General features: G+C 41.1%; 1 protein-coding gene across 3 annotated transcripts in view; it reads right to left on the bottom strand.

The window, feature by feature from the left end:
• BRINP3 (BMP/retinoic acid inducible neural specific 3) overlaps nt 1–12307 on the bottom strand; it is a 319206-nt gene that overhangs the window by 135043 nt on the left and 171856 nt on the right. For all 3 annotated transcript variants that reach the window (XM_045026029.1, XM_045026030.1, XM_045026028.1), the window contains one exon: nt 5604–5794. In XM_045026029.1, coding sequence (XP_044881964.1) covers nt 5604–5794 — 191 coding nt within the window. The remainder of the gene's footprint in view (nt 1–5603; nt 5795–12307) is intronic.

Here is a 12307-nt window from a genome sequence, read left to right as displayed (position 1 = left end):
CTGTTTTTGCATGGGGGAAGCAGGGGTACGTGCCCCACAGAGGTAATAGTTGCATCCTCCCCCCAGCAGAGTGTGTGCAGACTGGTCCTCCTAGCTCATGGCAGAACCAAGGAAAGGAGGCACCTGCCTCTGCACATACTGATTCCACCCAGGGCAGGCTGAGGCTGAGTACTGCTAAGCTGCTGCCCAGTTCAATTACCCACATTGGCAAGCAGGGATTGTACCTGGCAGCATACATCTGCTTGATGTACAATCGGGACGCCATTTGTAAAATTTAAAATTTGATAGTGAAATAGAAAATTAGTCAATTGGGAATGTCCCATTAAACCCGACTGTGCTGTTATCTACTGGCAATTTTGTTTTTTCAGGTGTAACACAATTTACAGTAGGGATATGTAGTTTACAATTCTGAACCACAGTGCATAACGTAGGAAAAACTACAGTGGGCACATAATAACACGCAAGAAGCACAGAGACTACACAGTTCTTTTCAGTGACTAGCTATCTAGCTAATGGTCTTCAGCTGAAAACCCCACCTGAAATGGGAATGGCAAGGGAGGAGCCAACTACCAAAAAACAAAGAAGACAGTGCAGATAGAGTACAGAATGGGAAACCACTTATACCTGGATTCAGAAATCCTACGAGTGTGGTTCAAAAACCTTTTGTAAAGCATGAGGGAAGGAATTTAGCATTTGCCATGGCAGTGAGTCTGATGTTAAGCACCATGCTGATTCAAAAAATCATGAACAAAACACCAAAACTCACAAGAGCAATACCCTGGTCTCACATTTTTTCAGCAGGCCAAATGAATCCTTCAATAACAAGGTTATCACTGCTGAGCTAACTCAAGTTTACCACACAGTAGTTCATCAACTATCGCTCATGTGACTGTGAACTTAAACTTGCGCCTACCTTGTTTCCAGATTCAACGATTGCGAAGCATGTCAGCTGTGGCCAGACTAAAGCGGAGGCAGTGATCAAAAATGTGCTGTCACCACTCTCAACAGAATTTTTAAAAGACCTCAGCAAGCCAGACAGTCCCTATTTCTCATTTGCCACAGATGCATCTAACAAGGACAATGTGAAAACTTTTCCCTTATCGCTGAGATACTGGTCACCCGAACACGGGGTCCACGATAAACTGTTAGACTTCTATGAGCAAAGGGAAGAGACTGCAGAGGCAATAAGCAACACATTACTTGAAAAACTTGTGACACAAACTAGACCTAAACAAAATGTCTTCCTACTGTGCTGATAATGCAAACGTGAATTACGGAAAGCGACAACCAGTATACCAGAATTTAAAAAACAAAACAAAAATATCTTGCCTACAAAGTGCCCTGCCCATGTTGTGCACAATGTAGTGAAACATGCGAGCAATACCCTATAAGTTGACATTGAGACTCTGGTGATTAAGATGTTCAATCGTTTCATCAATTCTGCTAAGAGAGTAGCAGCATTGAAGGATATGTTTGACTTTGTGGATATGGAGTATGCCGCTTTTCTGCACCATGTTCCGACACACTGGTTGAGTCTTTTCCCAGTTGTAAACCAGCTTGTAAATATGTGACAGGCTGTTAAGTGCTACTTTGTTTTCCTGGGCAGTGACAAGTACCCAAATCTCTATGGATGCTGTTCTCGGACATGGAAAACGGTGAACAAGGTGAGGGGCCTAGCAAAGTTGAGGTTCATCTGTTTTTCCTCCAGAATGTTCTGAAAATCTTCAATGATACTGTGCTCTGTTTGGAAAATGAGAGTATGACAGCATGTTAAGTGTATGCCATAATGAATACTCTGAGAATTAAACTTCAGCGACGGAAGAATGACAAATTATTTGGCTCTAAAGTTGAAAATGCATTAACTGAGATGCTGCCTGTCACTGCTGCATGTCTCCAGAAAGACTTCATGAAAGTCTTCATGTCAATCCTATATTTGGAGAAATGGTTTGATTTTTCAACAACCGGCTATTTGTTCAACTCCCAGTGCTCAAACATCAAAGTAATAGGGCATTCGAATACAAGGATCTGTCTGCAGCCGTGACAGCTGTAAACCTCCAGAAAACAGTGGATCTTGATCAGCTCTGTGATGAGTACTGAATCATCAAAGACATCAGCTGAACATGACAAAGATGGTATCATACGTGCTCAGTATACCAGTAAGCAATGCATACACAGAGTGTGTATTTTCAATCATGAAAGATGCATGGACAGATGTCCGGAATCGAAGCAGCATAGACTTGGTGTGGAGTGAAACCCTTGTCAAAATGAATTTCTGGATGAGTTGTAAGGACTTCTACAGCTTTGTGATTGCCCAGAAGCAAGTCCTGACTGTGGCAAAGTCATCCAAGAAGTGCTAGACTTCTGGCACGTCTGAGAGGTATGCAAATTGTGAAGTTGATTTACTGACAGAATAAAAAACCCTGCCCTTTACCCCTGTTGTTTGTTTAGTGTACAAATAAATCTGTATGTTTAAATATGGATTACAACTAAGTCTATAATTTAGTGAGGGGGACCACGACACTCACTGATTCCAGACCTCCGTGACTTAGCTTGCTTCAGCTGTCAGTGGCTGAAGCTGGGTCTGAAGGCAGGACTGCGGGCCTCCCCTCTGTGACTGGGGCTGGAGCTGGAGCCAGGGCTAGAACTGGGAGCCTTCGCTCCCCTGCCCTGTGACTGGGTCTGACTTTGCAACCAGGATCCTGTGCCCCTGTCCCAGTGGCTTCTGCTGGGGGCTGGAGCTGGGGCCATGAGACCTTGCCCCATGGCTTGTGGCATGGGCTGCAACAGGGGCCATACACCCCTCTTGCGCGCCCCTTCTCATGGCTCCAGTCAGGGCTCTGCACCTGTGGTTGTCTCTCCCCTTCCCCCCATGTGTCCTGATATTTCACTCTTGCGATCTGGTCATCCTAGGCAGAACCCCCAGTGTCTTAGCCAGGGTGGGCCTGAGGGATCTGTTCTCTCCCATCACCACAATTGCCTGCAGTGAAGGAAGAAGTGTCTTGTGAATGGAGAGTCAATTATGGTTCCCATGAAACATACGTTGGGGCAACATGATGGCTTTTTCTCCTCCCTTGGATACCAAATGTTTTTTCTTTGCAAAGACCTGTCCCAGAACACAATAGTAGAAATCAAGGTGTGGAAAGGACCTTGAGAGGTCATCAAGTCCAGCATTCTGAGCTGAGGCAAGACCAAGTAAACCAAGACAATCCCTGGCAATTGTTTGTCCAATGTGTGCTTACAAATCTCCAATGATGGGGATTCCACAGCCTCTGTTGTAAGCTTATTCCAGTGCTTAAATACCCTTAAAGTGTTTCCTGATATCTCACCTAAATCTACCTTGCTGCAGATTAAACCCATTAGTTCCTGTTCTACTGCCAGTGGACATGGTGTACAATTTATCACAGTCTTCAACCTATTTGAATGCTTATCATGTCCCCCATCGAGCTCCTTTTTGCAAGACTAAACATGTTCAGGTTTTTTAATCTTTCCTCATAGGTCAGGTTTTCTAAACCTTTTTATCACTTCCGGTGTTTGCCTCTGGACTCTGTAATCTATCCACACCTCTCCTAAAGTGCGGCATCCAGAACTGGACACTCTACTCTAGCCGAGGCCTCACTAGTGCCAGCAGAGCAGGACAATTATCTCCCATGTCTTATATACATCACCTCTGTTAATACACCTCAGAATGATGATAGCTTTTTTTTGCAACTGCATCACATTGTTGACTCAATCAATTTGTTATCCACTATAACCCACAGAAGTACCCTCCAGAAGTACTACCTCCTAAGCAATTATTCCCCATTTTTTGTAGTAGTATATTTCATTTTTCCTTCCTAGATGAAGTACTTTGCACTTCTCTTTATTGAGTTTCATCTTGTTGAATTCAGACCAATTTTCCAATGAGTCAAGGTCATTTTAAACTCTAGTCCTGTCCTCCAATGGATGTGCAGACCCTCCAACCTTGGCGTTAACTGCAGATTTTATAAGCATACTCTCCACTCCACTATCCAAGACACCAATTAAAATATTGAGTACTGTAGTACCAAACCCAGGACAGTCCCCTGTTCAATCCCATTAGATACACTCTCCACGTTTGACAATGAACAGTGATAATTACACTATGAGTAAAATTTTTTAACCAGTTGTGCATCCACCTTACAGTAATTTCATCTAGACCACATTTCCCTAGTTTGCGTATGAGACTGTCATGTGGGACTGTTTTCAAAGGCCTTATTAAATCAGAGTATAACACTTTCCCACTAGCCAGTAGGCCAATTACCCTGTCAAAGAAGGAAATTAGGTTGGTTTGACATGATTTGTTCTTGACAAATCTATTTTGTCTATTCCTTCTAAACCTAGTATCCTTTAGGTGCTTACAAATTTATTGTTTAATAATTTGGTCTAGTATCTTGCCAGGTATCAAACTATCATAACCGAGCCAGTACCATAACTGAGCTCAGCATGGATGCAATGAGGAATTGGGCCTATGAACTTTATTGTTTTGTAGGCCAATTGTTTTTGTCCAATTTCCAAATTTCATAACTGAAAAATTGGAAACGTTCATGTTATTCACTTGCAAATAGAACTATTTTTGACTTAAAATGTCATGCCTTTGAATTTCTGCAAAAATGTTTAAAAATGTCCAAATAAAATGGTTTTGTAGTAGTTGATCGAACATAAGGTAAGCAAAATGATGTTTAAGCATTGACCATTCAAGTGTGGGCCATGGTTAGTGTATTTGTCTCTTTTGATTTATAATAATTCTAGAGAACACTAGATTATAATTATACTCCAAGATGAAGCACCCTACATTCAAGCTTGGGTACTGGTTTGTAGCATTCATAATATTTTAAAAATATTTTGTTCAGGCATCACTTCCCATTCCTCATGAAAGAAATTATGGGTCCAACTGGACCCTCCCACAGGAAAAGTGATGGGAGGGGACTAGAGAAAACTCTTCATAAAATTCTCCTTTTAGAGTTTCTCCCCAATTGTTCCACTGAAAGGCTCCCTCCCTATTACAATAAAGGCCAGTCCACAGATACATCTGCCTGTAGACCCTGTGCTTCTACAGTGGCTCTGTGTCCCTGGTGCCCCATCCACAGTACAGAAAGGGTTTCTGCAGTCAGTGGCTGCACCACAAGATGTCTATCTTTAAGGAAGGGAGTTTCCCAACCACACAGTGGGGTCTGTGAAAAGGCAATACAGGATAGGCTGTATTATCTTTCCAGAGAATCTCTCAGAGAAAGAGAAGGAACAATGAACATTTCCTTGGTCTCACCATTCTCCTACCTCTTCCTCCTATGGGCAGCATACTGCCTAATTCCTCCCTTGCATGGGTCTTTGAACCCAGTGAGACCCCACTCTGAATCCAAGGCAAGGAGAAAGTGATGTTGCAGAGGTAGCTGAGCCCCTCTCTTCCATACAAGACAGAGACCTCAGATCTTCAGGGATCAGTCAGGCCCTATGTTCTCAGCTAGAAAAGTTCAATGAAGGATTTAATATTAATGGTATTGATAATATAAAAGTAGCAATTTATACCCACTCTGACTGTCTGTGGTTATTTTCATAATGGAAACGTTTTTTCATATCACTGACCATACCTCCCAAGGTAGCTGACAGTAGGAAATGTGTCCCATATTTCTTGATAAGGTTCTCTGTGATTTGCTGAAGGGTTGGGCGACGTCCTAGTAGTCTTATGTTGCGAAAGAATTCAGGTGCAAGAGGCAGTGGGGAGCCAAGGAAATTTCTTCTTTCAACAGCTAGATTGTTTACTTTCCAGCGGCCAAACTCTCTGTAAAACAAAACAATTCTCATTCAGAAATGCATCATTCAGACAAATGTTTTCATTTGCAAAGTACACCACTCTGTTGCCTAGCTGGGGGCAATGTATTACAACAAGCCTTGCTTGTGATACTCTGTCATAGATTATATACATAGAACAAGCACAAGTATTATTTATTAGAAATGGAGGGAATACTCCATAACAAAATTGTCATCTGGAGAAGAAATAAATAAGCCACTTAGGATGCACCAGTTTCTATTTCTTTTGTGCAGCCTGTGATGTGACCATAATTCCAGAGCAACTTGATTTTGTTAGGCACTGAATATAAATTCAGAATTATACAAGGTTCAATATAAAACCAGGGTTTTTTTTGTTAGCCCTTTGTAAAGGAAATTAAAAATATCATTTTTAAAAGCACAATTTCTTTTGCACAATAAACCGCCTGTCTACTTTAGCTCGCTACTTTAAAGGCATTAGAAAGACACTGTCAAACTCCATTTGGCCAAGCAGAGATCTTGCTGAAGTTTCCGGCACTCTTGACCCTGATTTTGAAACATATTCTTCAAGCAGATCAGATTCTTGGAAAGAAGAATGCACTTTTTTTTATGTAAAGATGAAGCTAAACAAATTCAAAGACCATATGTAACAGACACCCATCCCCCATTCCAAAATAAATCAGTGATAGAAATGAAAGCAAACAAGTCAATTAAGCAGTAATAAACACATCTTTTATTCATTTACTTACCAATTAAGATGCAGCAGAGAGATATTAGCAAAAGGACATGTTGTCCTCAAAATCTAATCAAGGGACTATTTTTATTTCTCAGTGTCTGCAGTAGCTTTGCCTTTATGAAGAGCTTTTGTTTTGGTTTTGTCTTGTTTTGTTTTTTGCTTCAGAGTAAAGTCATGGTCTGGTTTGTAGCTACTACAGTGATATAATATATGAGCTGCTTTTTAGGGTAAAAGGATTCTCACTTAGATGGATATGTCAATTATGAGTTCCACCTCCCCTTTTGAAATGATATCATATAAAAGCAAAAATTCATTTCAGAGTGTTTGAAAAACCCTACAGAAGATCCCAGCTAAATAAAGAGATGGCCTATATTTTCATAATACAAAAAATCCAAAATGCAGTAATGATTGTGGGCTGTAATACAAAATGCAATGCAAATGGCTAACTAATTAGAATGGTTGGGATAGGTCATGTGATAAATAGCACTTTATTTTCTATTTGCCAAAATATTTGGAGTCACAAACTTCTCCATCAGCAAAGAGTGCATGGCACCAGTGATTCATGGACCATAGTTTAGAAATCACTTTAACCATTTTTTTCATTTTTTTAAAAGATTGTCTACCACAAATGTATTCTCTTTTGAAGCAGACACGAGGCTGTGACAACATGTACCATCACAAATCCCGACTGCTCCTGCACTATTGAAATGGATTTGTTCCTTTTAAATTAATATCAAAATAAATTAATAAAACAGTTTTTTTGTCTTAGAGAAGTAAGCCCTAGCTATTGAATAACTGAATATCCAAATCCTACATACCATTGTGTTGTGCTTGGACAGAGATGATTATATATTAAACTGATTTAATCAATAACTTAATGAAGAAGAATTTGGAAGAAAACTTATTACATATTCTGTGATGTGTCGGTATATTGAGTGCTTTCATTTCAACACATCAGAAAAGCTACCTCAGTTATAGCTCTTGGACGTATCATCAAGATAAAGCTGCTTTGACAGCAAGATTACAATGCAAGCTTGTAATTAAATATTCATATAAAATACATTTTATATATTTCTGGAATCTTTTCTTACAAACTTACTGTCTGATTAATGGTCTGTATCAAAACTGAGTTTCAAACACATGGAAAATAATGAAAAAGGGGAAAACATTATAAGAGATAGTTGGCAACTTCTCCTTGGATTTTCAGTGTCATAGATTTTTTGGCTGGAAGAAATCATTATGATAATCTAGTCTGATTATCATGACTTCCCTCATAACACAGTCCATAGAATGTCACCCAATGATTCCTACATCTATAACAACAACTTGTGGTTAAACTAGAGCCTGTTGGTTAGAAAGACAGACAAGCCTGATTTAAAGACACCAACTGATAAAGAATTTACAAAATCTCTTAGTAATCTGTTACAATGATTAATTACTTTTAGCGTTAATTTATATGTTATTTACAGTTTGAACTTTGCTGATTTCAACTTCAAGCCCTTGGATTTTGTAATGCCCTTGTCAGCTAGATTAAAGAGCGCTCTAGTGTCAGATGTCTTTTCTCCATTTAAATAATTAAAGATCATGATTGAGTTGCTGCTTAATCTTCTCCTAGATAAATGAGATTAAGGTCCTTTAGAGTCTCATTGTGAGGCACGTTTTCCAGACTGCAAATCATTCTCGTAGCTCTTTTCCGAACCATGTCCAATATTTTTTTTTTAAATATCAACACCAGAATATGTATTCCAGCTGGCCTCACCAATGCCAGATTCAGAGACAATATCATCTCCTTTCTCTTTCTTAAAAGTCCTCTCTTTATACATCCAGGTATTGTGTTAGTCTTCTAATATAATATAAAATTTCTCTGTTTTTATTATCCAGACTTGAGTCAGTAGGGTATCTCTACTAGCAGTTCCACCACAAATGGGGTCTTGGACTTATATTTATATATAATACACGAACAAGGGGATTGTTCCATAAATTTAAGGACCGGTAGATTTAAAACAACTAAATTGAAATTTTTTTTTCACACAGCAGGTACTCAGCCTTTGAGGCAGACTTTGCTATAGAAGCTCAGGGAGCTAAAGTTGTAAGCTGGATTTTAAAAATGACTGGACAGTTTTGTGTCCCTATCACAGGTAGAGCTTGGGCTATTAAGGGGTTCAACACCCAACTCTGATCTCTGCCTTGTTCCCCTCCTAAACTGTAGTATTTGGAGAACTGAGAGCACAGACCTGGTTGACTCAGTGCCAGCCCTTCTGGGAGATATCAGTGGCAACCTATTCTCAATAGGCAGGAGTGTCCTGTCCTGGACTTGTGGCCTGAGGGAAGACCAGCAATGATTCCTAGTTAGTGAGTAATAGGAGCTGCTTAGGAACCTCTCGATGGGGAAGCCTGCAGTGAGACTTAAGAGTTTGGAATTGACTGATTTGGCAAGAAGGAATCCTGAGAGATCTCAAACATCCTGTTTGAGATATTTTGTGTTAATATGAAACCAGACCTCAGAAGGAGGGGTGTCGCTGTTTGAGACTTTATTAAACCAGACCCAGCAGGGGCAAGATTGGTTTTGAGCGGACTGAGGAAGTACTCCTTCTATACAAAGAAGGAGAAACCCATAATATTTGTAGATATAAATGCTAAGATAGGTACAGTCAAATATGATGTTTAAGGGGAAAAAAAGTTCAGGAAGAATCCCCTACCCTTTCTCCACAAAAAACACACATGGCTACTGTTGAATCATAAAATATAATGGATTAGTTCATTCTGTCCATCTTACTACTAAGGCTTGTTCCTATTTTTCATCTACTAATGGCTATACTTAACTCATTTCTAGTGTGTAAAGTGATGGCGCTTCCACAAACCTCAGAGCTTATAGAATTATAGAAATGTTGGACTGGGAGGAACCTCAAGGCAGGATTAAGTATTATCCAGATCATCCCACAGGTGTTTATCTAACCTACTCTTATAAACCTCCAATGATAGAGATTCCACAACCTCCCTAACAATTTATTTCAGTGCTTAACTACCCTGACAGTTAAGAACTTTTTCCTAATGTCCAACCTAAACTGCCCTTGCTGTACTTACAGCCCATTGCTTCTTGTCCTATCCCCAGAGGTTAACAAGAACAATTTTTCTCCATCCTCCTTGTAAAAACCTTTTATGTACATGAAAACTGTTAGCATGTCCCCTGTGAGTCTTCTCTTCTCCAAACTAAACAAACATTTTTTCCAATCTTCCCTCATAGGTTATGTTTTGTAGACTTTTGAACATTTTCTTTACTCTCCTCTGGACTTTCTCCAATTTGTCCACGTCTTTCCTGAAATGTGACACCCAGAACTGGACAAAATGCTCCAGCTGAGGCAGGGATGAAAGTAATTTAAAGGACTTATCGGTACGCCGGAGTCCTGAGCAGGGGCATGGCCTCGACCGGAAGAGGCGGGACCTCAACCGGAAGAGGTGAGGCCTTTCAAGATTTAAAGGCCTGAGGCTCTGGCTGTGGCTGGAAGCCCCAGGGCCTTTAAATCACCCTGGAGCTACCAGCTGCAGAGGCGGCTGGCAGCCCTGGGTCTCAGGGGTGAATTAAAGGGCCCGGGGCTCCGACTGCCACGGAGACCCAGGCCCTTTCAATTGCCGCCGGAGCCCTTCTGCCACTGCCCCAGAGTAGCGGCAGCAGGGCTCCGGTGGTGATTTAAAGGTCCCAGGGCTCCCTGCAGTGGAGGCTCCGGCAGCCGGGCTCGGGTGGAAATGTAAAGGTCCCGGGGCTCCTGCCACTGCAGCATAGTGGTGACAGGGCTCTGGCAGTGCTTTAAAGGGCCTGGAGCTCCAGCCGCTGCGGGGAGCCCCAGGCCCTTTAAAGCACTGCTGGAGCTCCAGCAGCAGGGCTCGGGCAGTGCTTTAGAGGGCGCGAGGTTCCTCGCAGGGGCCAGAGCACTGGGCCCTTTAAATCTCAGCCTGAGCCTGGCTGCAGGAGCCCCGGGCCTCCTGCAACAATTTAAAGGGCCAGAGGCTCCCACTGGAGCTCCGGCAGCAGGACTTGGACTGGCTTACTTTCACCTCTGAGCTGAGGCCTTATCAGCGTGGAGTAGAGTGGAAGATTTACTTTTTGTGTCTTGCTTACAACACTCCTGCTAATACATCCCAGGATGATGTTCACTTTATTTGCAACTTTTTGTTACATTGTTGAATCATATCATGTGATCCACTAAAACCCCCACATCCCTTTCCACAGTACTACTGTCTAGGCCGTCATTTCGTATGTGTACAATTGATTGTTTCTTCCTAAGTGGAGTACTTTGCATTTGTCCTCATTGAATTTCATCCTATTTACATCCCATTTCTCCGGTTTGTCCAGATCATTTTGCATTTTAATCCTCCAAAGTACTCTCAACTCTCCAAGCTTGGTACTGTTCTCAAACTTTATAACTGTACTCTCTGTGCCATTATCTAAATCATTTATGAGGATATTGAAGAGAACTGGACCCAGGACCGATTCCTGTAGGAACCCACTTGACATGCTTTTCCAACTTGACTGTGATCCATTCCACGGGATACCAGCTAGCACTCACAAGAAGCTTCTTTTTTCCTGGAATTATGCCTTTTTTTCTCCTTCTTAATTTTATTATTATGCCACATAATTCCTCTTCATCCCTGGTGTTTTACATCCTGCAAGTATTGTCATGTCCCTGCTTAGACATTACTTAGCCAAGCTTAAATCTATATAATATAATCTTACAATCATTGTTTCTACTACAATCTCTCCAGCCCTCTAGCCATTTTTTCTACTGCATATGCATTATTCTTCCTCTGACATATGAAATATCAGGTTTTGTCCTCTGCCAGAGGCAGAACTCTAACAGTAGACCTGACAGTCTTAATGATCTTCCTAATATGGTAACGCCTGTGTTCCAAAGTCGGTGGGGGTACCATTCATCAAAAGAACACTTTCCCCCAGAACAGCAGTGCATCAGTGCTGGCTCCTACTCAAGAAAACCAATTATGCCTTGCATACAAACACTGGAGGTATTAGATGCCTATCCCTTCCTCTTCTTCTACTATTAAAGAGCCAAGACCAGCAGATTGTTTTGGTGCTATCAAGGAGTAAAGAATTAGTAGCAGGTGTTACCACCTACACTGCCCACCTATTTTCAGTCCAAATGATATGTCAGCTATTGGACCGGGTTCTCTAAAGTTCAGGGCCAAGTCTCCTGTAGCGAAGGATGACGGCTTTGTGTTGGTTAGCTTGCAGGAAAGAATAGATTTAGTAACTCTGGTTCAGAGAACTGAGCCTATAATGGAAACACACGAGCTAAGCTATTGTGAGAGTCCTTGAACACTGTTCACTCCTTTTTCTGTACAAAGTAACTATAGGTTTCTACCGCCCCCAAAAAAACTGGTTACTAGCCGGTTACCTAACACCCAAAGGCTGAATCATAATTGTGCCAAATATGCCCAGCAGTATTGTATGCATGCCACAGCCTCTCTATCTGCTGAACAGGTCTGTGCCATTCATTCAATGTAGGGTGGGCTTAGAAGAAAAATGATCAGCCAGAGAGAAAAGAAAAGTACATGATACAAGTCAAAGTCATCTATTTTTTAAATTCAATATTATTTCCTTTAGTAATTTAATTTGCTTCTTTTGCTACAACACTATGGCATTAATAATGATGTTCAAAAAATAAATACTGTTATCACACAAGGCTCTCCTTTCTGGGTCTGTGGACAAGACATTGATGCATGATTTTGTAGCTACTAGGAAGTTTAGATTACCTGATAATCTGTAAATAATTCTAG

This window comes from Mauremys mutica, chromosome 8, assembly GCF_020497125.1.
Source record: "Mauremys mutica isolate MM-2020 ecotype Southern chromosome 8, ASM2049712v1, whole genome shotgun sequence".
NCBI classification, from domain to species: domain Eukaryota; kingdom Metazoa; phylum Chordata; order Testudines; family Geoemydidae; genus Mauremys; species Mauremys mutica.
This window is presented reverse-complemented; position numbering and strand designations above follow the sequence as displayed.